The sequence below is a fragment of the Parambassis ranga genome, chromosome 19 (assembly GCF_900634625.1).
Source record: "Parambassis ranga chromosome 19, fParRan2.1, whole genome shotgun sequence".
In the NCBI taxonomy this organism is placed as follows: domain Eukaryota; kingdom Metazoa; phylum Chordata; class Actinopteri; family Ambassidae; genus Parambassis; species Parambassis ranga.
In genome coordinates, this window is record NC_041039.1 from 10,430,279 (window position 1) to 10,458,197 (window position 27,919).

Here is a 27,919-nt window from a genome sequence, read left to right on the forward strand (position 1 = left end):
TGGATTATTCATTCTCTTCGTTGGTTGTTACATGCCGGATTTTCAGTGTTCACACGCAAGCTGTTGATGGTTGCGAAAGTCAGCCAAATTCCTCAGACTTTGACTGATCAGCCACTGCTGAGATAAGATCTCAGGTCTATCAGCTGTACTTGCACGGACTTTAGCAGAACATTTTCTTTGTCTCCCGACAAACATGCTTGCTTAAGTTGGAAATTCAGTTGTTGAATTGTGTCCAGACCCCACAAATAGCAAGCGGTTTTATGGATCTTGTCTGTTTGGGTTGTAGAAGCTTATATAATACACATTTTGACAAAGCACCAGCACCACAAAATTACACAAACAGTCAAATCTTTTAATCAACTGCTTGTTTTGTGTAAACAGTGCACTGAGGAAAAATTTAAAGCAGACGGAATATGTCCCACAGCAAGACAATTAGGGGAAGATTATAGTTTGTCAACTAAAAGACTCCTCTGGGGGTCAGGAGAGGCCAAACAGGCTGTAATTCTTTTTTATGTTATGCAGTTTTTATGTTTCATCCTAGACCTGTCAGCTCCATGATGATGGAAGAGATAAAAAAGTATACTCAACTGTATCCCCATATATGCCAACTGAGCATAGCAGAGGAGGCAGACGTGACTGATCACAGAGAAAGAGATCGAGCGACACTGCATACCTAAGGTCAAACCCAAGACCTCCCTCTCTGACCCGCAGATCCCTCTAATCCCTCATTCTTTCAAGGCAAGAGACAGCACTGAGGAGGAGGAACAGGGAGCGAAAGATCAAGAGAGGGAGAGAGTGAAGGAGGGAAGTGAAGAAGGGCCCCTACAGGCATCTTAAATCACAGCAGGCCCAGGCATACCTTTTTAAGAATCAGCCGAATATTCTTACTTCCCACAAATGACCATTGACTTACTCAAATACCTGCAGCGAGATGCAGGTGGGTGTGTGTGGAGGATGTGTGCGTGTACAACATCCAGCAAATCCACACAAACTGAACCCACATGTTTCTGTTTTTCAGTTGCCTCTTTAATTGTGTAAGTGCAGTTTCAATTATGTCAGCTCTTCATAAACTGGTGTTTATGCCTCGTATGCAGGTAAAATGTCTCTGTTTATAGTTTACACAAAGACAGAGAGAAACAGAGGCAGGGAGAGGTCTGGTGGTGCCAGAGATGGCTTTTCGCTGATTCAATATTTACTCATCAAACACAACTATTTCCTCTAAGCCATACTCTCACCACCTCACTCTTTTCTCTCAGTCGACGTGTTTTATCTCCCTCTTCCTCCCCCTCAGGTCATTTTTCTGGCTATTCCTCTTCAATGTTGTAAACTTTTACTGGATTTTCTTTCCCTCCTTAGTCTGTCATCATTTATCTGTCTGTGTATCAAATTCTTTTTCTCCCTCTTCCTCCCTCTGACCACTGCAAATCCTTCTAAATAGGGCTGATGATCAAGCTGTGCCCGCAGTGTTTGTGGGCTGGTATGACCTGGGGAATTATGTTACTTTAAATATTATACCAACCAATGTTCTCATGGGTGTGTTCAAGTCAAGTGAGTGTGTTTTAGCATTTGATTAAGTCTGGGAAAAGTACACACCTTGTTTTAATTTTCTCTGTGTGTGTGTGACTGTGTTTGTCCCTGTGGGTTTGGCTATACGTGTATTCTGCAGACAGCATATGAGTGTGTTTCTGAAGTGCATTAGCCGCCGTCTTTCAGACCTTTGAAAAATAGCCTTTATGTCAAAACCAGATCTCTTGGACTGAAAGATCCACATGGAAAGCAGTGGAAGCGCTCCAGGGAAAAACGTTTTGAGGGGAATATTTTAAGTCTTTATCATGAAGGTAGTCGTCTGTCTGTCGACACGTTTGGTGTGGCTGCTTGGACTCTATGCCCAGAAAGTGACGTAGTTTTCCCTAGCAGAGCTTGTGCGTGTGTTTTGGTGCACCTACATACACAAGTGTCCGTTTCTGATTGAAAACCATCCCACCCAAAGTTTGTGTCCCAGGCTGCTACAGCAGAATAGAGTAAATGGGCCACAATTAATCCTCGACTTTTTTAATCCTTTAGGCAGGAGATATACTCACTTTGACATCACATGCAAAATAAAGCAAAACTATACTCAACAGTTCCCTCAGCATGAATTGGTAATCTAGTATTTGTGCTTATGTGTTAATTAGTATTTCTGGAGCATTTTGTTTCAGCATTTGTCAGGACTGTACCTCAGGTGTTGTGTTTCAGGACTTTGAGTAGGCAATGGAATGAATGCTCGCTCACTCTCCCTCACAGACAGACACACACACACACACACTGAGGGAAGCTCACTCCTCCCTGCGCAGACTTCAAAGCAGGCTGTCCCTTGAGGAACTTCAAACGCTAGGGAGGCCATTAAAAGACAAAAATTATTTTCTGTAAGGTCGTGATTTATTTGATTGAAAAATGAAACCACTAACCCAACAGACATTATTTTTCCTTTCCAGGGCCTGCTTTACCAGGCACAAACTAAATTGCTACCAGGTGGGAATCCTCTTAAGAGCAGAAAGGGTCGGCCTGAAGAGTCGAGGCTCTCCTGCTTTCTCTTGTCTTCCAGCTTCTCCTTTGACTCCATGTTTGACTTTGTTTCTGCTTCTTTCTCCCCTTTTCTTCAAAATGTCATCCCATCATTAACAACTAGCTTAGTAAATGCACTCACACTTGTCTGTTTTTATGCTATTGTGTTTAGTGTAGTGACATGAAGTGAAGACATAGCCTGCAATTCTAGAAAACAGCCCCTCAAAACCATCAGTCAATGAAGAAAAGATGAAAGAGGTGGGGCAGGAGTGTGTTTGAGAGAAATGGGGGCAGCAGTGAAATTCAAGCGTGTGGGAGAGTGATGGACTTGAGGGAGTGTGTGTGCTGTGAGACAGGTGAAAAGTTGGACTGAATTAAGGCTGGGGGTGGGGGTGTCCTCTCAAGGAGAAAAAAAGGAGGATGAGGAAGAGGAAGACCAGGAAGCACAGTACTTGAAAGAGATTAGACATTGGTAGATGCATTTAAATAGGAAAGTAGATGATCACAGAATGTCAAACACAGTCTGAGCTACTTGAATATTAAAGATTAATAATTCTAATGAGTGGGATGGAAACCCCAGCTTTCTAGGTGAAAGGATTTAGGGGTATAAACTGATATATATAGAGAGATGTTCACACACACAATGCATTTCATACATACACATCGGTCATCAATATCCACCTCATGTTACGTTCTCTGTTTGGTGATGATGAGCTGGCTTTGCATTTTGTGTGGCATTACTTAAAATCATTTGTCTCCATAAATCCTGTGAAAGCAAATTTCCTGTAATGAAAGCAGCCAATCAGACAGCTAGAAATCATAGCCACTGATGTGTGAACAAAGCAATAATGTGCAAACTGATGTGTTGTTGTGTAGAATATATTTACACTTAGTGAGCAATGGCGCAACAACACAACTGGAAAATAAGGTTCTCTGTATAGTAAGCAATACTCCAGATTTGTGTCATATTGATATGAATGTGTGCAGACAGAGAGGAGGTTTCTTTGCATGGTAGTTGAGGTTTGTGTCTGTGAATTTTGTCTTGGGTTGTTTTTTTTTTTTTTTTTGGGGGGGGGGGGGGGGGGGGGTTCTCACAGCTTACAGACCCGACATTTTTACCAACTGTCATGTGGTACATGACCACTCATGTACATTGGCCACTCAGCACATGAATCTCTCGTTCCAAGCATGTGTGTCCCTTCCATGTGGGTATTCCCACTGTTTGTTTATGAGTGTGCATTCCTGTGTTTGTGTGTACAGTGCTGATGAAATTGCGTCTCCTCCAGCACCACCACCACCACCTCCTCTTCCTCCCTCCTCCTAATGTTATCTCACTTCCTCCGGGCCCCTGACAAACCCACCAAACAGGGAGAAAATAGAGCGCTTTATTGGGACGCCTGTCAGGACTCCCCCTGGATTTATGGCCAACAGACAGCGTTTATCACTCAGCCGAGAGAAGCAGAGTAAAGAAGGGCTGGGAGGGAGAGGCAGGGAGGGCAGGGGAAAAGAAAACAGGGTAAAGGAACAGAGTGATCCCATCCTCATTTGCATATTACTGTTTAAACTGTAAAATGGATCATTAAACTATCACACTGCTACCATCTTGAACGCATTTACAGGAGAAACCACTGAAGATGTTTGTTGAAAAAACAATATGTAAACTAATTACACGTTTTGCAAAAAGGCATGGAATAAACAAGATTTCTTTTGCTTTGACTGATCAACAAATGATGATGGCAAGGTGGAGTCGTAAACATGTTTGCATGTAATTAGCATCTGTTAGGTCTTATTATTGTGTTTGAACGCCGCGAGATACTCCCTGCCAGATTTTCTGTTAATGTCTTTGAGTTCCCTGCAAGTTGCAGGCAAAATTAACTGCTTAGAAAAAGCTGAAGGTAACATTCACATGAAATGATCTTGGGGTCTCTACTACATTGGAAACACAAAGGTTTGATCTTACATTGGTGTACCTGACACTGTTGTTGCCTAAGCTACATGCTAGCTAGTGTGTCAGTACATGATAACAATACCAGAGAACGACACTGATATTGTGGACAAGCTAAGATGTTATTGGCAGATACTGTTTATGTAAGAGTCTCAGGAGAGGGTTCACAGCCCTTTATCATCCGCCTCCATTTACCTCCTCTCACCTTCTGTCTGCTGAGAGGATGAATTAAGGATGACAACGGCTCTGTACAGGCTTTTAGCAAAGGGGAAAGGATGAGGGAGGGAGGGAAAGAAGCGGGTTAACGGAGTCATTAACACATGATGATTTAACTGGTTTGATTTAGTGCCGCGCTACGTTATTCTGGCATCTTAAGTTATCCTCCTGTGGATTGGAGGGGAAGGAATCTTTTTTTCCCCCTCGCAACATCCTTCCTTCCTGCCCCTGAGGAGTTCCCCTCTGTGTGCTCCTTTGCAGCTTACCTTCCCTCTCTTCTTTTCAGCATCTTCTTTTAACACCTCATTTTTGTCATTGTACCCTCCACTTTCTGTTCAGGCTCTCACTGTCTTCCTGTGATTTTCTCTTTTTTTCATCCCCCCGGTGTATATTAAGATTTAATGCCCTCAAACAAGCTTTCTGTGTCAGCCCACTGAGATCGTCAGCAGGGGCGCTCTGTTCCCCTTTCTGTCTCTGCTGTGAGAATCACACTCAAAGCTGCTTAGGTGCAGACATTCACTCATGGGGGTGCTTGCCACTAGAACACACACTTTCGGGTATTTCTCCACACACACCACCTTCTAACAGGGCGGTCATTTGCGGTCCAATCAGGCTGCATCTCAGTTCAGCCTTGAGGGGCACTCCATGTGTCAGGCCACCACCAATCACCTACCCCGTGGGAGGCGGGGCTCCCTGCCTGACCATCAGGAGTTGGATCATACAGAATCATGATTGTGCTTGGTTTACACAAACACACACATGCATTCACACTCCTGCTGCCTCCCTGAGGCCTCTTACATGTTGCATGCACACTTACGCCACACAACCCTTTCTCAACCCCTTGAACTCACATATACTACTGCACACACACCCGCTCATACACACAGCTAACAACTAGGGCAGAAGTTGTAGCCCTAATCTCCCTCTGCATCTCCTCTTTCTCTCTTTTCTCATATCTTTTTTCCCCCTTTTTGTTTTTTCTCCCTAAAGCCCTTAATCAGAGGGACTGCCGATCCCTCCCTCTTTCTACCCGCGGGCTGTCCCAGTTCACCAATGGGGTGAATAATTAATGCCGGCAGGCCAAGTTGATTAAAATAACACATTGGATCTCCCTTCATTGAGAAGAGGCATGGCTCCGCTGTGATGTTGCTGCTGGTGTAGCTGAAACCACAGCAGAGAGGAGAGACTTATTCTCCATATTAACACTGATTAAGATTTTATGGGTACAGACCATGTATGAGCCCATGTGGTTTTTCTGTTGTGGAAGGTTTGGTGGATAGGCATTATGAATAAGAGTGCTGTCTAATACAGTTCAGAGTCCCGAGCAAGCATGATGGAGCAACATGCATACTAAGTCAGCTGAATGTGTATTGTTGTAGACTATTATTTGACGTGTTTATTGTCCAGTTTAGTTATGTTGTGCGTGCATATAGGATGCCAAATGTCTTGCTGTGTCATTCTCTTCTCCTACTCACTCTCTGCTTCTGTATGTTGTTCCTCTGTTCATGAAGTTTTAAATTGAAGCAGATGGCATTCATGGGTGACACATAACGCATGTTCATGTTCGCTAATTATGTCCTCGCTGTGCCGCTGGCCAGTCTTCTTTGATTCCCTCGCTCCAACAGCTGTACAATTGTAAGTGTCAACCACTCCCGCGCTTCTGTGGCTCTAATAATTCTGTTAGAGTCATCTTTATAGAGGGTCCTAACAAATCAAGGAAACTACAGAGTTAAACAGAGGAAGGGATTACTATTGTGTGTATGTGAGTGTGCATAAAGTTTTAATAAGGTGTGTTCCCTTTTGAAATTCTGTCTCACACTGGTGGAAGCAGGTTGCTGTGTGTGTGTGTGTGTATGACATTGTTGAGTGTGCTCAAGTGGGCTTGTTTACCACTCTTAGCTGCTATGAACTGTGAGAGGGCTGACTGGCCAAACACTCCTAATGAGTTCCTCCACTCCACACAGACACACACACACACAGACACATACACAGACACACATACACACAGACACACACACACAAACACACACACAGACACACACACACACACACACACACAGACACATACACAGACACACAGACACACAGACACACACACACAAACACACACACACACACACACACAGACACACACACAGTCTAAAGCATCATTGCAGCCACTGGGGGTCATTGTTCACCCTTAGCTCTATCTCAGACTCTGTTGTTGTTTTCTATACTTTCTCATAGTTCTGGTGCTATCCTAGTGTTTTTGTGTGTGTGTATATATAGGTGTGTGTTTGGTCCAGGCTTGCAATTAATTGTCGCCATGGCTCCCTGGTCACCAGACTCAAGCCGGGAACCCAAACAGATCAGTAGCACCTCAATCATTGACGCATCACAACAAGTGAGAGTAAATAAAGGAGGGAGATTGGGTCGTTGCTCTGTTCCAATGATTTATTCATTTGTGACCTTGTTTTCATAAAGCACATTTCTGATTCTTGCGAGTAAGCATTTTTTTTTATTCATAGTGGTGTTTCTTTCCTTTTTTTCTTGCTTCAGATCTCTCAGCCCTCCTTTATCTGTGTGCTTTCTCTCATTGAAATGCAGCATCTCACTGATCTCTTCCCCTCATTACCTATTTGTCTCACTCTTTCATGCCTCTGTCTTTTGTTCTTCTACTTCTCTCTACTTAGTATTCACTCTCAGAATAGGAATTTTATTGGTGTTGACTCCCTTTGATGTTTTTTTAAGCTTTCCAGTTTGGCCAGTTGTTTTTTTTTAATATCTTTAGTGGTGCTATATTTGCACAGCGGTAATTCTTGGTCTCTGCAAAGCTGATGTTGTTAGTGTTAAGCTCAAACAGACCTTATTGGCACTATTGAAGAAAATACACCGGGTTTCATATAGGGCTGATAACGACAGTGGACATGCTCCGTATGCTTTGTCGGAAATAGTTTCATGATACTAACAGCTTCTAGCATGGACAACAAGGTCAGTAACGCCTGTAATTCCTCATCCAATTAACCTCTGGTAGTCAAGGGAGTCACCAGGAAGAGCTTCATGTATTAGGGGCCTGACGAATTACGGGAAGGCATGTTAAAATTCATCAGTCAGGAAGTGAGTATCTGCGTCATTATTTTCAAAATTTCAGATTAAAACAGCTTTTAGGCTAAACCTGGTTTAGCAGCACCTCCAAAAGTCATTGTTTCAGGGGTCTTAAAGTGTAACTAAATATAAATATAACGCATTTTTTAATTCATATTAGTATGGATCAGGCGTTTGGTTCTCTACATGTGAGTTTGAAGTTCATACCTACTATTAATGGGATTACAATTTGACCTTTAAGCCCTAGAGCTGGGCTCTCTAAGTACACAGCAATCACATGATGACTGGTGGATTATTGCCTGATCCTTGCATGTACTAATGCTTGTTTGGTCAAGAAACCAACACAGCAACTGCCTCTGTCCTATAAAGTGCACAAACACACCCCAAACAAGAACACACACAAAATAATGCAGATTTAGAGACGCTAGTGCACACAAATAGCCATCCAGGAATCTAACTGACACCAAGTGACCACGTGTTGTTTTTACAATCAGCTTTCTCTGGATTGTAGCTCAGACAGTTCTACTTCCCATCTCCCTCTCTCTCTCTCTCTCTCTCTCTCTCTCTCTCTCTCTCTCTCATCACAAAGAGCGGCTGTTTTACAAGGGTCTGGCTGCAGTAAAAGCCAAGGGTTGTAGGGGGGCACAGAAGGCTGTCAGAGAGGATGTAAATTACACAAATAAAACTCCACACTGGCACTGAGCTTCCCCCAAGAGAGTGACAGAAACGTGGGGGAGGTGAGAGAGGAGTGGGACAGACAGATGGACGAGAGAAAAAGTCAAAGGTCAGAGTGGGAAGAAATGCTGAAGAGAGGGAAGGAAGAATGTATGGAAAGATTCAGGCTCAGTGAAGACAGGATAAGAGATGGAAAAAGTTAGAAATCATTCAGCACCACAACTATGACACCCATCTTCCTCTCCTACTCTCTGTCACCTCCTCCCTTCCTTCCCTCAGCATACCTCCCTTCCTTCTTATGGGATTTGTCTCCTCTGCTTATCCAGGCACCTTTACACTCCAAACAGGGCACACAGTTCAGCATGCAAAATGCCACTATAACAGTAGATTCACTATGCCACGCTTCCACTCGGCAAATCTGGTTTTCTCTGAAGCAGCAGGAGCATGAGTAGGCTGTGACCAGCAGCGTTGAGCAGGAAATGGGGTGTGCTTTTGTAATGGTCAGGCATTATTTTGTAGCTGGGCAACATTAACAGTGAGAGGAAACCTGATCAGTTTCCTCTCCCTCAAATAGGACAGCAGGGAATGGATGTTGCTGTATTTCAATCTCACAAACATAGTTGTAGTGAAGTCCAGCTTGTTGTAACTAAAAATCATTTTGATTGTTAGTTAATATATTGTACAGTTTTTGAAAATTGCACATTAAAGCCAGCACTCTAATGGCGAATTGGGTTAAAAACAACCAAGAAAAGGAGGAAATAGGAGAGAACAGAAGATGATTTTCTCCTACATAATGGACCTTAATGACTGTAAAAATCATTGATTTTTCTCTACATTTTTGCTGTGGTGATGTGAAAAACAGACCTTTCATTTCATTTTTCTGCAATTAGCATTAAAAGGCTTTGTGGTAATGCTGCACAGAAACAGAACATAATATACAGAACATTACCATCGAAAACCACAAGTCTGTGTAACCACTGAGAGCAGCAGAGGCTGCTCTGCCACTGCCCGCCCGGGCTGTACAATAAGCTGAGGGAGCGCAGTCGTGTGACTAATAAACCTCATGGCAGTTCGGCATAGTGGCAGACGGCAAAGCAGTTAAGTTGATTAAATAGAGTTGTGCTTTTCCTTCAAGAGCTAAGGAGTTACTGAGGGACGGGGGAGAATGCATCTCTTCATATGCAAAGACAGAGACAGTACAAGTGAATAGATACAGCTGACCACCCTACAGGTTTTTGGCATTGCCGCTGTATGCACTGTAATTATGAAGCTTCAAGAACATCAGTGTTTGTGTAATGCATTGCTATAAGGCTGTTATTTACTCTGTAAAACGTTTTTCTTTTCTGACCAAGCAGCAAATTCCAGGAACAAGAAATGAAGCCCATGTGGATGGGTCAAAAACTGCAGTTCCCCCATGGCCTCTAGGGGATGCATCCAAAAGTGAGTCAATCCCCATAGATTCCCATGTTAAACTGTCCCCTATGACAGCAGAAACACACATTTAAGCTCACAAACAAGCACCAGTTTTGATCTTTATAGATCAGATCCCTTTTAATGAGAACTGTATGGGGGTGATGATGTTTTAATTATATTAAGTTTTATATTTTTATAAAATATATAATTATGGGCTTTAGGTTAGTGACAGGCAGGTGCTTTCACATCCCTTTCTCCATCTTTTTTACCTGTATTTGGATTGGCCAGGGGTCTTGGGCAGTTTGGTCAATGATACACCCGCCAGATACAGCTCATAGTGACATTTCTGCTAATGGCACATATGGACATACTTTCGGACATACATTAACAGAGCGTTGTGATTGTATTTGCTGACTTCATCTTATCACAAGACCAACAAAGTTGTAAAACTCTGAGTATGGAGGTGGGTGGTGGCTGGCTGGATGGAAATCCAAGGCAGTGGACATTTACTCAGGATTGGGAGGATCGAATCCTGCTCCCTCCCTTATTTTTTGTTGTTGTTGTTTGTTTGATTTTCATGTGGTTTACTTTTAAGTGTCGTTTTGACCTTAGAATTAAAAAGGACTGGGTTAGGCATTAAAAAACAGGGTAAGGGGTTGGTAAATTCTATACTAATTGGTATATTTCCAGTGGATGTTTCTGACATGGACTTATTCCGCTAAATATAATTTATTTTTCTCTCAAGGTTGATCAGTGTGGTTTTATTATTTTACTGCGATCACTAGCTGAAACAGACATGCTGTTTTAGTCCATTACACAAATCATACTTGAGTCTTAATTCATTGTGAGATTACTGGTTAAGACCATTGGTTCATAAAAAGCTGCACTTGTATGTTTTCCAAAGTGGTTTGTTATTATGTCCCATTATGTCCTAAACCTGTATTTTGTTCCAATCTTGAAATGAAGTGCTGGCTTCCTTGAAAATGGTTGTTCCTGGTAATTAAATTTATTTTTTCTTTCTTTATTTTCTTTGGAAAAAAAAAAGTGGCTGTGATTGCTATTGTTTCCATGGCAGCAATATTGCTTTTAGTCTGAAATACACTTCCATAGCTCAAGGGCTGTTTCATAATGTTCCTGTCTTTTATATTTATTTATTTATTTAACTTTATCTTTATTTAAAAGAGGTCTGCTACCCTTCAGCCTCATTGTTGGGCAGCGTTTAGAACGCTCACACGCAGCCAGAAGTTTTGTTTCCTGTTGACTGAATAGTATTTCAACAGGTTCAGAGCAGACTCATCAAGGTGATTTCACTTTATCATTCAGACAACAAAACATTTCCAAAAATATGAATAAAGCAGCAAAAAGAAGAAATCTGCAAACTTAAAATAAAAATTAAAAAACTTTCATTTCTTTACTGTACTTGTGTGCGTCAGCCATATTGTGTGGTTCTGCTTTGGGACAACAAATATACCCTTGATGATGTGTCCCACTCAGCTCTTTTGCCAGATGACTGGGTTTTTGGCACAAAGACAGAGAGAGAGAGAGAGAGAGAGAGGGGATGGTGTCCATTGTTGTCTCTTTGCTGGAATGATCGTGCACCTGCACGTTGCTGATGGTGGGATTTGATGCATGTACTGTATGTTAGTGTGTGTGTTAGTGTTGAGTTTCACAAACGACCTTATGGTGCAGACAGTGTTTTAATCTCACACAATCAGTACAAATTAAAAAAAATATATGAAACTATAGGCATAATGTTCATTTACACTCTCTCATGCATGTGATGGCTCAGCACCGCTGTCTTAAGTCACTGATTGGTTGCTTAATACATCTGACTCTGGGTCTGTTTACAATCCTGTGTGCATCTGCTGCATCGGACTCTGTGTTGTAATACAAACAGCAGACACACGCTGCTCATTGGACTATTATTAAGCTGGGTCTGCAGGGTCTGAACTGTGGCTGCGACATGCACATGGGCATCATTGGTGTCAGTGTGTTTTTGGCTGTTGTTATTCAGCAGAAGCATCTCTGACACAAATTATAATTATCACTCACAAGTTCAGCCTGGAGCAGTCTGGCTTACTGCCTGCATTTTGACCATTGAATTCTCAGGTGTAGTCCAACAGCCATCTCGGCACCAATGCCTGCAGGGCATGATGATGTCTGTGTGTGTGTGTGTGTGTGTGTGTGTGTGTGTGTAAGAAAGAGAGAGAAAGATGAAAAGAAATGGAAAGAGAGGGAACATAAACAAGATAGCTGACCAAGAGACCAAGGGAGCAGGTCGTGGGTACATACATGTACAAATTATAACACGTGTGAATTCACTGCAGAAATGTGTGTGTGTGTGTGTGTACACCTGTATTCAAAAGCCCATTTATCCTTGTGTGCCCTCATTTGGCTGCTGAGCATGAATTTGCATGCTGCCTAACAGGGTTATTTTATGTGAATTTATATTTGGGACAGATGAATGTCAGCAGATCCATTATCCTTTATCTGAACTCCCCGGAGCAGAGAGAGAAAGAGAGAGAGAGAGAGAGAGCTGATGAAGATGGTTCAGTAGATGGATGGATAGATAGATGGATGGATGGAACATCAGTGTCCTATGACACACTCCTGTTAACTGTCGCTTTCTGTCCTTCATGAATTATTCACACACAGTCTCTTCATTTTCTCTGTCTTCTCCTTTGGCATAGAGGAGATATACAGTGATAATTTATCAATATACTTTGCTGCTTTGAAGGCTGGGCCTTTATTATTAATGAAATATTATTATTATTTTATTATACATATATTGAATTTTACACCTCTTTTGACCAGGTGATGAAGGCCTGATCAAAACAAAAGCCAGTGTATCTTGAAAGACAATGTTTTAATGTCTTGTCCCCCTGCTTCTGCCCTCTCACCTATTCACTATGGCTGCACCTCTTTCACACACTCATAACAACTGTGAACAAGGTGAAGTGTTACATAAGGTTAATAGGTGTTTGCTCTGACAACTGCATAACTCCAACAAGAAAGTTGGCCTGATTTCTAAACAGGTTAGAGTAGTCTTAATTACTTTGCCCCCTCTGCTACCAGTGGAATAAAATGGTGTTAAAATGACAAAAATATGGGGGGGTTATGTTTACATAGAATCAGGAAGGTGTCTTTGAGCAATTGCAGTGTTACTAACAGTACAGATGACATCATGACAGAGCTGTTGACAGACTCTGGTTGGCGATTCTTGCCACACATGAATTCACATATAAGACACATGGATGTCAACCATTATGCAACGTAGGGAAGTTACAATGAAATGAGGGAAGTGTAGAAAGTGATTACTGTCAATTCTTACGTGTTTTTAACATCACTTACTGTATTCTGTGTCCGGATGGCCACCGTTGCCGCAGTTACAAGGTATTGTTGCGAAATCCATTTCAAAGATGCTTTCAAAACAAGATCTTTTGCTGACAGGACAAGCATTGACACAGGAATCCAGTTTAGTTGTTAAGAGTGATGGTGTTGAGGGAGGTGGAGGAGGAGGAGGAGGAGGAGGAGGAGGAGGAAGGGGGGCATGGTACAACACCTCCCATCACAGATGTTTGGCTGAATTAGACCCACAACTGACACATTTAGCAGCAGATTCTTTCATCTCTGAACCATTGAACCCCTGTGCCTCATCTTCTCTACTGCTGAAGTACTTTTAATGACTGTAATGTAGAAACAGCAACCTCCTGCCTCCCTCAGGAATCACAGAGCCATATGGCTGTTACATACAGATGAAAAGAAGTGAAGTTAAAATAACAGAACTGAAACTTTTTATCCTTTATATTACCTTGAAACAAACCTTTGGGCTCTATTGCTAAAGTCATCTCGTTTTGTTTTGTTGTGTTTTGAATCAAACTTGTCACGAGTGTGACCCTTATCTGTATTACCAGCCGCATTGGTGGGACCAGGATGCTGTGCGGAGAGAAAGAAGGTGATGAATGATCCATCTATAGAGAGAGGGAGACAGAAAGAGGTGGGCTGTTTGCCAAGTCGGTTAGCGGTTTTACTGTTGATGTCTGCTTGGTTGCATAGAAACTATTTCAGATAGACACGCACACACACACATACACACACCTAGCATGTAGCACACCTTTGGTCAAATACAGTCTAGACAGCCTGATGCTTTGAAATATGTATCGTTGCTTGTTGTGCTTTCTACACTGCAAGCACAACACAGTTAATCAAACCTAGTGTGGTGGTTGTTTTGAGGCATTTGTAGGCCTTTTATGTGTCGCAGCTGCATGTGTTAAAAGCATATAACCTGCGTGAGTAATAAGGATGTGATGAATGTAATTGATCATCTTATTAACAGTATCAAAGCATGCAGCACGGACAAGGCTGAATACAAATGGCAAAGGAGGTGAGAAGCATAGCATACTGAATATCGACGGGTTCTGGTGGATGATTTTGTTAACTCCTGAAGAGCTCTGACACGACAGGCCTCACAGCAGCCTCTGGCACTCCTGTTCTCACCTCCACACATGAGCAGGCTCATCTGTGAACTCCCTCCTCCCCTCCTGCACCTTTTTACACATTTTACTGTGGCACCTTTTTTCCCGATTAAACATGCAAACACTGATATGCAGGGATCCATGCCAAAACACCTCAAGGCACACACACACACACACAAGCCTGCACACAGACAGGTGCACATATGCACACAGATTCTTACAATGTCACTGAAGCTTAGCCTTCACTTTTTTTGTAAGGACTGTTGGCAGCACGGATGGAAAGACAGGAGAAGCTCCAGAGACAGCAGAGAGAGAGCGGTAGAGAGGCCGAATGGGGCTCTCCATCATACTGTCACCAAGGTGCAGCTTTAGCCTTAGCAAGAAATAAAGAGTGTTTTTAAAGGGTGCTGCGAGGTGCAGCAAAGATGAGTCGGATAAATGACTTCTCTTTTTCATTCAAAGAGCCCAGTAAAGCCCGCAGGGTCACTGTGTGTGTGTGTGTGTGTGTGTGTGTGGAGACAGAAGAGTGTATAAGAGGAGAAAGTAAGACTATGTGCTTTTGCCTTGAGAATGTACGCAGACTTTTGCCATGGCCGGGTGATGGTTTTGTTACCCCTGACACTATAACATATTATGTTTTTTTCTGGCTGTTGTCCCTCTCCTTTCACCGCTGAGTGGGAAAAGAAATGTAGTTCAGAGGGGGCATGTAAGGTGGAACAATGGCTCAAAAATATTGAATAAAGAGTGAAAGGGAACCAGGGTCTGAATGACAATAGGCCAGAGCTGGGTGTGAGGACTGATGATGTGAAGGGGGGTGTGATACGGTCCAGATTGATGATAGATCTCCACTGGTTAAATATTATCAGGCTTCTTTTTTATGTATTAACCCCCCTCCTGTCCTGGTATCACACAGAGAATAGCAAGATGTGGCCAGCTAATGATCTGCCCTTCTGAGCCATTCGCTTTTTGTATTAGCCTATTTACTCACTTTTGAGACACTCCCCTCTCTCTGGGTTCACAACACAGATGGTTTGGGTAGCTATAGCGACTGCCAATGGATGCCATCAGTCCTCAGTTGATCCGCACTCATTGAAACTCTTGGAGGTTTTTATCACAGATGGAGGCTAAAGTGGAGGGTGAATAAATGTAAGGTTTTATTCCCACTCTGTTTTTGATGTGAACATGGCCTATTTAGACCAAAGCACGTGTTTATTTGACTTTTTCTCTGTGTGACAGTCATGCCATTGCGAAAGTAGCAGCACAAGTTTCTCTCTGCTGAGAGATGTGGATACATATTTTGGCATATGATAAATCACATGATGTTGGTCATGTTGTCTGTACTTCCTTGTTTCTCCGGTGTTTGTTTTTTATTTCTACATGGTATGAAAGGGGTTTCAAAAAGTTTGACATTGATATGAATTTCCATAGCAGTTCCTCAGGCTTGTTGTCTAAGCCGGATAAGGGACGAGTCTCCTTTGTGCCTTCTGTGGCTAAGCTGAGTAAACCCTTTGACTGCAGAAACAACCACAGTACAATGAAAAACTGCAGCTTTGACCGTCAGTGTTGTCCCTGGCTCTCAGATGAAGTTGACCCATCTCCTCCTCTGGGACTTGTGGCTAAGTATGACAGGCTGTCATCCAATTAACTCCTCTCTTTCGTTCACATAAATGTATACATCTATACATTTAAGTGGGGGACAGTTACAGAGAGGGTAAGAAACAGCAGAGAAAGGGGGAGTAGCTGCTCCATCTACATTCCCTGCTCCCCAGTCTTTTGAAATGCTGATGACTCCTCCTCCCTCACCCTCATCACTCTGCTCCCGTCTCTTTTAATGCGGTGGAGTCATCCATTCCATTAACCCTCCTCCTCTTCCTGCTTCCCTCCCCAGGTTCAAATGAGGCAGATTCCCCCCACCTCTCCCTGTAAAAGGCAGGGCAGGGGCCACAGTGGTGACGATGGCAGGGGCATTTGTCATGCTCTGAGCTGGGGCAGTCTGTTGCTCTCCCGTGGGCTTTTGTTGTCCCCAGCTCCGAACTTGCTGGCTAAGCAGGGGATTTCACATGTTTCATTAACATCTGAACCAGCTCGGCACTTTTGAACATCTCACATGGCTTGGCGGGAAAGGGCGCCAACGTATGAACGCACGCTTAAAACATAAAAAGCACCAAGCAGAGTACCCAGGAGAGAGCAGCCAGTTTTATGAAAGAGCATGGGCAGGATTAGAGCTGTATTACACCCACACACCCCACCCCGCTCTACCCACACACACACACTTGCATGGTTTCAGTGAGTGTTGACTACACATTCAGCCTGCAGTTATCCAACCTCTGTGCGGTTCGTGGCACACATTCAGTCTTTGTACAACAAGCACAACAATCAGTGTGCAGTGCCTGGTGCTGGTGTTAGGGGCACCACTCAAGTGGAGGTCACTCGCCGAGGCGTTATAATGCTTTGGGCTGGGCACAACAAGACTGAGGGCAATCCACTTAAAGCGAACCACTAACCCCCTCCTCCCACCTCCTCCCATATCCCCTCCAGGCCACCACGAGCATCACACTTCTGAATGGAAAACAGGAAATTGGCCCTCTGTAGCACTTGAAAAACTGAAGTGAGAGAGAGGGAACAGCATGAGGAAAAGAGGGAAACACTTGAATTTCTGACAGACGGGAATTGAAATGGATCAAATCAGGAAACAAAATGAAAAGCTTTAGAAACAGTCTGGAAGTCAGAATAGCTTTTTATTTTTGTTTACCCCATGCTCTTGTTTTTTATGTCCGTTTAGTGAACTCAGAATTAAGGCCATGAGAGCAGGGTTGCGGTTGAGATGCAGGAAGTGCATACATCAATACAAAGAATGTAGCTTGGGCTGTAACTGCATCGAGTAATGCCAATTTCTGAGTGAGCTTTGGCAGAGCAGAGATGTGGACCAAGCGCTTGCTGTGCCAACCTACCATCCGCTTCCTGATTTCCACTTCTGCTCCTTGCTTTCATCTCATTCTGTCCTCAACTTCCTCATACAAAAGTGAGACCCACCTTGGAGGCAAAAACATGTTTAATAATAGTCTGAAAAGGCACAGTCAGCTTCTTTTGCATGTCGAATTTTCTACACCCTCAATGACATACAGTATGTAATCTCTAGTTTTTCAAACCAGTTTGTGAATGTCGCCTAAACCTTTTGTTAACATATGTTTTATTTTTTCTCTTGTCCTTGCTCTCCTGGTTCCTCCTTGTGCCTGTGTTTCATTCTCTCTTGTCTTTCTTAATAGAATCAGTGCCGTGTCCATCTGTGAGTACTAAACATCTCCCTGTTTCTGACAGATAATGGGGGCCATTCCAAGTCCGGGATGACTGATATTGAGATATCCTTCCTCTAGGGTAACATCTATAGCAATTTTCTCTTGATTTGCTGAGTGATGGACTCCGTGCAAAGGAACATAGACCTAATGATCATTGAGGAGATGGGCTTTCTAAGTCAAGGCTATAGAGTACGGACGATTACAAGCCATACAATAAGCTACGTCTTCTTCCCCCCTCCCTCTTTCTCCCCCCTCTGCTGAGGTATTTCCAGAATGCCGCCGGCTACGATGGATTTATGAGTGGGCCATACTTTGGTAAACACCGATGGTGGGCAGCTTTGTCCTCCCCCTCTGTGATATAGTGAAGGTCCCCATAAAAAATGGGAAAACCAGGTTACGGCCACCATAGAGCCGGTCTAAACAATAAAAGGCTTTATGGGCAGATATGGCCTGTACCATAAATGCTGGAATCTGCTGTCGGAAGGACATTAAAGGGATAATGATCGGGGGGTGCTTTCACAAAGATCCAGCCACTAAGAGGGTCTTTTTAGACCAGACACACACACACATTGAGGAGAGCAAAGCACCAATGTTGAGGTCTAGAGAGCAGTTTAACTTATGGATAGTTTGTGTATGTTTATCCAGTAGATTGGCAGAGAGGAGGTGGAAGTGATGCAGTGTTCGTCAATAACTGGAGCTTGTTCTCACATCGAAGGGTCGGGCCCTCATTACACATTGGCTCGCTGTAGGGGAGCACAGCTGTTGGGTTTGGCTGGTGCTGCCTGCACGGGCTGCACAAAACCAGCTGTGCAAACAAATACACACCGAGAAACTGTAAAGGCAGTAAGGGGAACGGAGTGGTAACAGACAGGCTGAGTTTCAGGTAGACTTAAAAGCAAACATGCTCCTAGGCACACACACACTTGTGTAAAAACACACACAGGCACGCACACGGGGGAGATTTGATCCTGGTTGAAAAGTGGCATGAGGAAGTTGGCTGCCAAGGCTGTGCTAGTGGTAGTTTTGTGCGGGCGGGACGGGGTGGGGGGGATTATAGCACTGATCATCACAGTCATGGGATAATGCTGCTTACATGCAGACCGTTTGTTTTTTCCCACTGTGTAACAGAGACGTGGACAGATGCAGTCATTATCTTACTGTTTCTCAAATTAGGACACATTTCAGTTTCTTACTGTTCGTCCCCTCTGGATTTATCCTCCTCTGTCTTTCCCTGCTGCGCCACTTTATTAGGTCGCTGCAAAGATTTAAGAAAGATGGAAAGCTTTGCCGAGGCTTGCCCCAACTTCTTTATCGTCTGGGCATTAGCCATCTGCTGGCACATGTGCAGGAGTACTCAGGGGGGAGGTGTATAGCATGAGTGCCTGTGTTTTTGTAGCAGCCACTAAGGCAGACAGGAACTCTAAAATTAGGCCCAGGCCATTCTATCTCGAACATGTCTGGCCTTATCTTGTCAGGAGATAGCTTTTACCCAAGCCAAGTGTTGTCCTAGCGATACAGCAGGTCTGATCTGTTTTTTCTTTGCCTATTAGCCTGTATAGTGTCTCCAGGCAGCCAGAGCTCACTAGACTTTTCCATGATTTTTAAGACAATTTGATTCCGCTCTGTTTTGATTTGACCGTCCATTCCAATAAAGAACACACTGTGCAGGAAGTGATTGTTGTCATGGTGGAAAAACAAAGATCTGGAGTGCAAGAACACAAGAGTCAGGGGACAGCTGATTGAGCTGATTGCAGATGTTGGCTGATCGTCTCCAGAATCAGCTGCACATTTAACAGAACTTAGATGAAACCAAGATCTGCTCTAACACTGTGGACCCTGCTTTGTGCCTTTACATCGATGGCACTCTCGTCCTCCCTTTATCATGCACATTAATCCAAATAACATAACAGCCTATTATTTGTTCTAACCTGTCGGCTCATCTCCTTGGGGAGGGAATTGCAAGGGGGCACTTTTTACTGCTTCCTAACACCCCTGATTGGACTGAGAATGAAGGAGAGTGGGGCAGTAAAAATAGTTTGACACCCTCAAGGTCCAGCCAGCAATCGTCTCTCCACCCTCACCCATAAAACTCTTTGAATTCCCTCCTAAAATCCCCCCCACCCCAGCCCCCACTCACATTTCTTTGCTGGACTCTCACTTAAAGCTTTCAAATCAAGGACATTATGTTTACCCGTTCTTAGTATCCCTCTATTATTTGCAGTTACGTAACTATCTATTTCTGTGAGGCCTCCACACTTGAACGCAGCTTTGATCAGGCCCCTCTATTGGTTTGCCTTCCCGGGACTTTATGCAACCATGCTTTGAAGCCACACGTCTGAAACAGCACTCTCAACGACAACTTAGGGGATCAAGACAATCTCCTTCTCTCTGGCTTTGCCGTACCAAAGTACTTTTCCATGTTCTCAGGAGTGTGGCGCTTGTTGATGCTGGAACAAAAACAGCCACCTGGACTGGTGTGCTAATGTGCGACGAATCTCTTGTGGCTCCCCCTCTTTTTCTGTTTTACTTAGCTTTACACTATCACGATGATGCAACAGAGATCACTGACCACTATTTGTGGCACCGTTTGTTGAGTGTGTGTTTGCATATGTGTTTGTATCTCGTGTACAGACTGGACACCACCTGGCACTAAACCAGTACTCATTTTTCCATTGATGTAATGTAATGCACACAACATGTCTACCCAGAGGAGTCCTCTGCTCCCATTTCTCTCCCCTGTAAAAATAAGAATAGACATTTATTTATTTTCCATCATCTTTTTTGTTAAGAATTTTTTGACAGCACTGAGAAAAGAAAGACTATTTCAGTCAAATCGTGTTTTCTTCTCTCCTCTAATAACTAATGATCAACAGTCTGTTATCTCTCAGCATGTTTTCTGCAATCACAGGGCACTACCCGAGGATGAATGGTCTCCCTTCGGAGAAGAAAACAGATCCTGGAAAATTAGCATTTTCTGACAGCCATTACTCATAGGATTAATCCTGTCAAGGAATGTGTGGCTGCGCTATCTATGCAGGCAAGGGGTCGTCATGGCCGAGGCCTGCACACTGGCTCTTATCACACAGGGTAAACACACAGGGGCCTGCATTAAATAAGTGTCACAGTCAGCGGGGGCGGAGCAGGCCAAGCCCCCCTGCCAGTCTCCATGCAGATAATCCCTCTCAAAAGCTGTGTTGGTCGGACCCAGCTGTGGCCTGTGGCTCAGGTGTAGGGAAAGTGGGGGGAGGAGAGGTATTGTTTAGGCGGTGGTGTAGGTTACAAGACGAGTGACTCAGGATTGTAGCCGTGTCTGAAGATATATTTAGATCTTTTTCTCTATTTTTTTTCACTGACAGGTTAAAAATATAGCTATCATTTTGTATCTAGTAGTTGATTGGAAGACAAAAAATGTTTCATTTTTTTTACTTGTGTTACCTTATATCTTTTATTTTTGTTTACTTATTTTAAACAAATTACAGTAACAGTATGTTTTACAGTGAATTTAAATGGTCATACACATCTCCTCACCCTCAAACCCATCGCTGGAGTGCTGCTCACAGGATCTGATGCAGAAGTATAAATCAAGCTTTAATCTCCACCATTAGGCAAGCACAGGCAATCTGAGCCAGCAGCTGTCCTCCTGATCACATGACGATCACAGGTCGGTGTGTTTGCAAAGTATGAGAGAAAAGAGAATGCAACTTTTAATATTCACCTCACTCTGGAAATGTGACACTCATGCTTTGTGATTCTGCTATAACAGCCTCGGCATTAACTCAAGCATCATGGATGACACAGCTGCATGTTTGCATAACAAGTTGCAGCTATGTTGCATGGAATGTTGCAGAGTCAAGGCGGAGTGCGATTATAGCACGTGATGCAAGTCTGAAGCAAAACAACTTCCTGAATCTTAATCCAGTTGTAGCTAAACTGTGAGAAAAGTTAAGGGTCAGTTGCTGTGAGTGGGTGACTTTGCCACTTTTGTTTCTTAATGTGCACTGAGTGAGCCGTGGCGCCTCTCTGGGCAGCACTCGAGGAAAAGTGTAATGGTGTTACACTGGGTGTACAAGGTGGGAAACCTTGAATAATGTGGGATGAGAGCAAGCCAGAGAGGCGAATCCGAGTCAGCCAGTGGGTCACCAGGAGGTGAGGCTGCCTACTTCCCTGGGTTCAGGAAAAGTTCAGCCGCATAGCATTAGGCAAATTAGGGAGACAGCGGACTGGGGGAGAAAAAAAATCGGAGGGTAGGGACTGATGAGTGTATGTGGGGGAAAGGGTCAAATTAGTTGGAAGGAGGAGCCCAAATAAAGAGTGAGAACATAGACTGGAACTTCCAGGAAAAAGAGTGAGAGAGATACATTCTGTGGCAGCACTCATTATGTCCATGCACTCCCTGTAAAGATATGAAAGACTAATTACTGTGCTTATATAACTTAATCATGTCCTCGGATACATTCCTATTTAAAGACCCCGCTGCTCAGTTTGAGGGAGGGCGGCGGCCCCCCTCATTGCCTCATACAGGGCCCGTGTTTGGAAAGAGGAGATCCACGGTGACGTCCCCGAAGGGGTTAAACAGTAGGAGGAGCCACGCATGAAAGGCACTGAAGGGAGACGGGGGGTGAAAAAAAAGAAAAAAAAGAAAACGAGCCTAGTGGAGGCGGAGCCAAAGCCCTCAGCTGCTGTGCCTTGTCACATTTCTGCAGATCATGATAGCCGCACGGTTTGGTGTGGGAATGATTTAAGCTTCGCTCTCCAAATACAAACAAGGCGGTACTGCGTGGTTCCTCGTGCGAACCTGGATGCTGAGAAACGAGGTCTGACCGAGGGAAGCCACCGCTTGTTGTAGTGCACAAGGGGGGGAGAGACCGGTCCGCTTACGGAGCTGACAGGAGTCCACCCACGGCGGGCGCAAACGGGACAACCGACCGTAACCCAAAAGGACGAACTACAACTCCGCGGAATTCCCTCTGTGATTTTTGCGCCTGCCAGAATTTTCCTGCTGTTATCCAGTCGGACTTTGGGAGATTTGTCTTTTATTTTTCAGGGATTTTATTACCTTTGTCGTGTGGATACAGCCTAATATGTTGCTCTCTGTTTGAGCAAGGCCGACAATATTCTGCTGAAGTTGTTCGGTTCCTTTACGATTTCTTTCTCTCTCTTTTTTGTGCGTCGTGTTCCCACATTGGACACGATGCAGACTGTTCTTTTAAATTATGTTTTCAAACTGAGCGCAGCCGATTAGGCTTTTCCAGACACCGCTTCACTCCCCCTCGGGTTTTATTTTCGATCAATATTGCGCCGTAAGAAGATGCCAAATGTCCAAATGTCCCCGCTGTGTTTGGATCTACCACTTTCCCCTCGATTTTAATGCAGTCCCCCCTCCGTTTGGCCCCCTCAGATTCTACCTCTGCTGGTGGCGAGCTGAAAACCACAAAGCTCGTGTGTTCCTGCGTGCGTGACAGTAGTTCGATTTTTGATCATATCCCTCTGCTGTCGCCCTGCTTCGTATGATGTATGAGAGTGTGGACGTTGTGGGACTGAACCCCAGCCCGAACCCGTTTTTAATGATGGATTACTACAACCAGAGCAGAGGATGCTTGATCCCGGAGAAAGGACTGGTGCCCGGAGCGCCCCATCCCTACAGCACGTCCATCAGAAACCAGCACTGGAACGGCTCCAATCACTGTAGGTGCCTTTTCCTGCCTACTCAACTTCATCCCGCAGATTGGGGGGGGGTTAAAGCCTCTAAATTCGTGTGTGTGTGTGTGTCCATTTATAATCCACAATTTCCATTTTTATGTTTCAGTCACTAGGCTGTTGCGCGTAAAAATGTCATAAGGCCTTTATTCCTGTGTCACCAGCCTGTTTTCTTTAAATTATTCAAACCCCATAATATATCGCGAACGGCGGTGCATGTTATCACCATCACTGAGCATCATAACTGCAATATATATACTTGACCCACTTTCTTTTCTGCCTCTCTATGCGCCCAGGTTTGTTTTCTCTCTCTCTCTCTCTCAGCAAGACTGCGGCGCACTCATCCAGGCCACGTTATCCAAGATGCTTTCCTAAAATTTGCACTTAATACAAAGAATACTTAGCAAGCCATGCCAACACTAATCAGATCAAACTTTCCTGCCAGTGTTATCCCAGCTTCATCTGGTAATCTGGATAGCTGCACTCACACTGCATGAACAACACAAGCACCGCGGCCTTAACTGGACAGCTTTCAGTCAGGCCTTGCACTAATTACATTTATTTGAAACCAGAGAGTTTATATTGAGTAAATACATTTTTAAAAACCGACCTATGCTTATGTTAACATCTTTAATAAAAATAGATACACTCTGACAAGAAGGAATAAATATTTATAGTTTCGCGCCTGACAAAGGTGAGGATGTCCTTCTGCTCTTTCTATAAATAGTAATGTCTGTTGCTGCTTGCATGTTTTTGTTTTTTAAACTGATCATTATACTGATACTGTACCTGCTGCTGTAGCAGAAAGTTTTATTGCATCAACAAAGTATCAGTGAGGCCCTTCCCATTCATTTGTCTAAACAAAAAAAAAGGAGCAACACTGTACAAAATGCAAGAGATAGCCTTGTTGTCTTTCATTGCTGAAGGAACGTAAAAAAAAAAAGGCAGGAAACTCCACAGGCCTTTAAGGGCCAATTTCCTCCTCATCTTAAGAAATGCACGACAAAAGACAGGAATTTAAACAGGAGTTTCTAGTGTCTGGCTGCTATCAGCAGCAAAGAAATCTTTCTTTCTGTCTGTCACTGCTTGTTTTTTCATGTCAGATGACTAAAGGGACAAATGACACATTTTTTTTTCAAAGCAGATATCCAGCAGGCCTGATAGTATTTATTGAACTGGTCCACTAAACAGCTCTAGTGGCAGCATTGATTCAAACCATGTGAGCTCGTCTGAGGGAGACTGTGGGGGTTTGGCCCAGGAAAAGACCTCTGATCCCGAACTCGACTCACATTGTTTTGCTCAATGGTGGAATGGCAGGGGGACTCTGTGTGCGTGGGTGGGTAGGTGGGGGGTAGCATAGCTTCTCTTTGCCTTACTGCTTGAATGTAATAAAAAATTTAGTGCACAACCAGGGAACAGTGGAGGTGGTGGTGTGGATGGTAGAAGGAGGAAGGGGGGGGGGGTGAAATGTAGAGACGCACAACATCCGTTAGTGTCATCACGTGGCTCAGAGGCTTATTGGATCACAGGAGTAGAAAAGTAAACAGACAACAGAATTTCTGTGTCACCTTCTATTCTGAACCAGCAAAGCTCAAAAGCACAAGACAATCCCAAAAACCATCTGTTGGCTTCTCTCTCTCTCTTTTTTTTCAACCCCGAGTTCACAGACACTAGTCTGATGGTATGTTCCTTTGCACGTGGGGTCAGAAATAAATTGCTGGTCGACTTTTTTTTTTACCCCCTCTGTGCTTTTCTTTTTTGGTCCTCTGTTTTTTCAACCTCTCCACATCGGCTCTAACTATTCATTATAGGCTTTACAGACGAGCTCTCTGGCTCTAAAGCTGGATCCATACTCCGCGAGACAAAGACATTTTTCCCCCCTGCAGACGTTACGCCCACAAAATGACGTCATTTTTTGTCTCTGACCGCCCGCTGATCCGCACTCCTGTGCACAGGGTCCGGGCCGAACTTTGTCTTTCAAGGCTGTGCGGCAACCATGCTGTGATTGGTCGGAATTTATTGTGGGCGTGATGAAAGTGGAGAAGCGCAAGAGCCTCTCCAGGTATATAGGTAGGTGTATAAACAGCGCTGATTCAACAGATTTAGATAAGACCATACCGGTTTTGCATGATGAGCAATAAAAGAAAGAAAGAAAGGCAAGTCAGGGTGATTTGTCACCAATAACTCCAGACAGCCATTCACACATACCAGATGGTGACTGTTATTACCATTCTATATACTCCTACATACCCGGGCATAATAGGCTCGTTAACAATGTCTGTATATCTTTGCTATTGTTACTTTTAATGTCGCATCTTCACAGCTCATCACCGGACAGTTTGAAGTATCGCAGGCACATTGGAACACAGTAGATGTGCAAATGTGGTCATAAAGGCACAAACACTGAATCTTTGCTATTGTTACTTTTAATGTCGCATTTTCACAACTCATCGCCGGACATCTCACGCTGTTGCAGGCACCCTCTCTGTGTAATGCCCTCTTGCCATGGCACAAGTCCTTGTGGTGTGTTAAAAAACTCAGTAAAGTCTTTCCTTATAGTTTAGTGGGCGGGCCGTATGAGGAGTTCTGCACACACGCGTCTCGCGGAGTATGGTACCTCAGTGCGGAAAAGACCTTTTTTTTGTATCTCTTACCACCCGTGGAGCGCGTTCTCCGCTCTTTGTCTCGCGGAGTATGGATCCAGCTTAAGAGCGCACTCAGTGACATCTTCGCTGAAGTGAATCTGGCCTGAAACATCCTTCTGGACCCATTAAGAGGCTGGGAATAAATCCAGATCGTATGGATGATTCAGCCCCCCCAACATTATTAGTGTTTGAAAGATGGTGCCACTTAAGTTGTAAGACTTGTTTTCATCCGGCCTCCATCAGTGCCGAGTTTGTTTTGACACAGGCGACTTGTAATTTGGTGAGATTCAGAGCAACAGTTCTGAAATGTCTGTGCAGAAAATATCTGGGCTTTGCATGATTAAATGCTCTAGATTTCTCACTGAGCGCTTGTCAGAATCCTTACAGCAGCCATGGGCTCATGCTTGAAAGAATGTGCTTGGCCTTGTTCACATGACAGTCACACACACACACACACAAAAAAAAAAATAAGGGAAAGAAGTGTGAAGTGTGAAGGAAGGAAGGATTGCATGGTGGACTTGAATGCTCAGCAGCAGCAGCCCCTAGGCTTCTTATTCTTTGTTTTTTTTCAGGCTGTCCAAAGTATAAAAGAAAGTTTTCACCTGGTATTTTTTTATAGAGCCTAGACGAGACGCAGAGTTTGTCGTCTGTAGACAAGGGATGTAAAGTGGGCTGTATGAAAGTGTGTGTCTGAGGGCCAGTGACTGGCAGCTTAATCTGACTCATGTGGTATTTAAGTGCGGAAGTCCTTTTGCCTAGCAGGAGATGGGGCCCAAGAAAAAACAGATGGTGTTTTATTGTTTCATGGTGCAATGGACTGTAAGAGCAAGAGCAATTTTTGGTTATGTTGATGGAGGATTTCTTTTTTCTTTTTCTTTTTGAAAAGAAGAAAGCAAGAAGATTATCTGGTAAAGTACTCTCTGTGAGGGCTGCAGTATCAGACGGCACAACAAAAGCGTGTGTAATTGTTTGTGCGGTCAGGCAGCATGAGAACTAAAAAAAAATGAGGTGATGTGTTTGGACTTTGTGCAGACCAGCTAATTGGTGTTAGCTTTACGAAAGAGCTGCTGCAAGTAGCTCTTCTTTTCCTGCCTTTTTATATCTTTAAGCTGTTTTTATACAGAGTGTGCGTGCTGAGAACTAGGAACAACGGAGCATAAACAAGAAAGTCCTGTCCCAAACAGAGCTGGCCAGAGAACTGTCGGTTTTTGACATAAAGGGGCGCTGCCTTTGTAAAACAGCTGGAGGAAAGAGCAATTCATTATAGTGTAACATGAAGTACCAAATTTATTTTCTTGGGCAATCAACTTAATATTTCTTGGCAAAGCAAATTAAATAAAATTATAGTTTGTATGCTTGTTGACATGATGCTGAAAGCAGCACTTAATATTCCTGAACTGCTTTGTTTGCTTCTTATATCAGACAATGAACTTTCATTCTGGCGCTTTGTTGATCCCGGCTTGATGGGACTTGCCTGATGGATGGACAGCATTGACATAAGGTCCCCCGCTCTCCCAAGAGGAGGGAAGCGTTGGGCGAGTTCCTTATTGCGCCACGTCGGCCTAACCCTCCTTTCACCCGGTGGCGACAGTGATTTAGTAGCCCGAGCGCCTGATAGACCACAGAGAGCAAGTATGTGTGCGAAAGGGAGAAAGAGATCCGTCTGTCCACAGGAACGCGCCTGCTTTCACCTACAGGTGAACATCAATAACACATTTTGTCATCAAGGTATGTTTGCAATGGCAAAGGGGTGAACGGAGTTCAACGCCGCTGCTGCCGTTCTCCTGGGAAAGGCCGCAGGGCAGCATTTCACAACCTGCCATCACTCGCTCCCAAAATGACACCTTGCCACCAACCTTCAAAGCTGTTGCTGCCCTTTTTAATACCATTCATCGTTTACTAAATAGGGGTGGCTTCAGAACGGGATGT

General features: G+C 43.9%; 1 protein-coding gene across 4 annotated transcripts in view; it reads left to right on the forward strand.

Annotated features, from left to right (window-relative positions):
- Positions 1–27,919, forward strand: part of raraa (retinoic acid receptor, alpha a) — a 116,321-nt gene that overhangs the window by 58,863 nt on the left and 29,539 nt on the right. The window contains exon 1 of one of the 4 annotated variants that reach the window (XM_028430376.1): positions 23,156–23,333. The exons of the other annotated variants lie outside the window; for them this stretch is intronic. Within the exon in view, the coding sequence (XP_028286177.1) occupies positions 23,156–23,333 (178 nt within the window). Of the gene's footprint in view, positions 1–23,155; positions 23,334–27,919 lie in introns of those variants that run through there. 4 annotated transcript variants of the gene reach the window in all.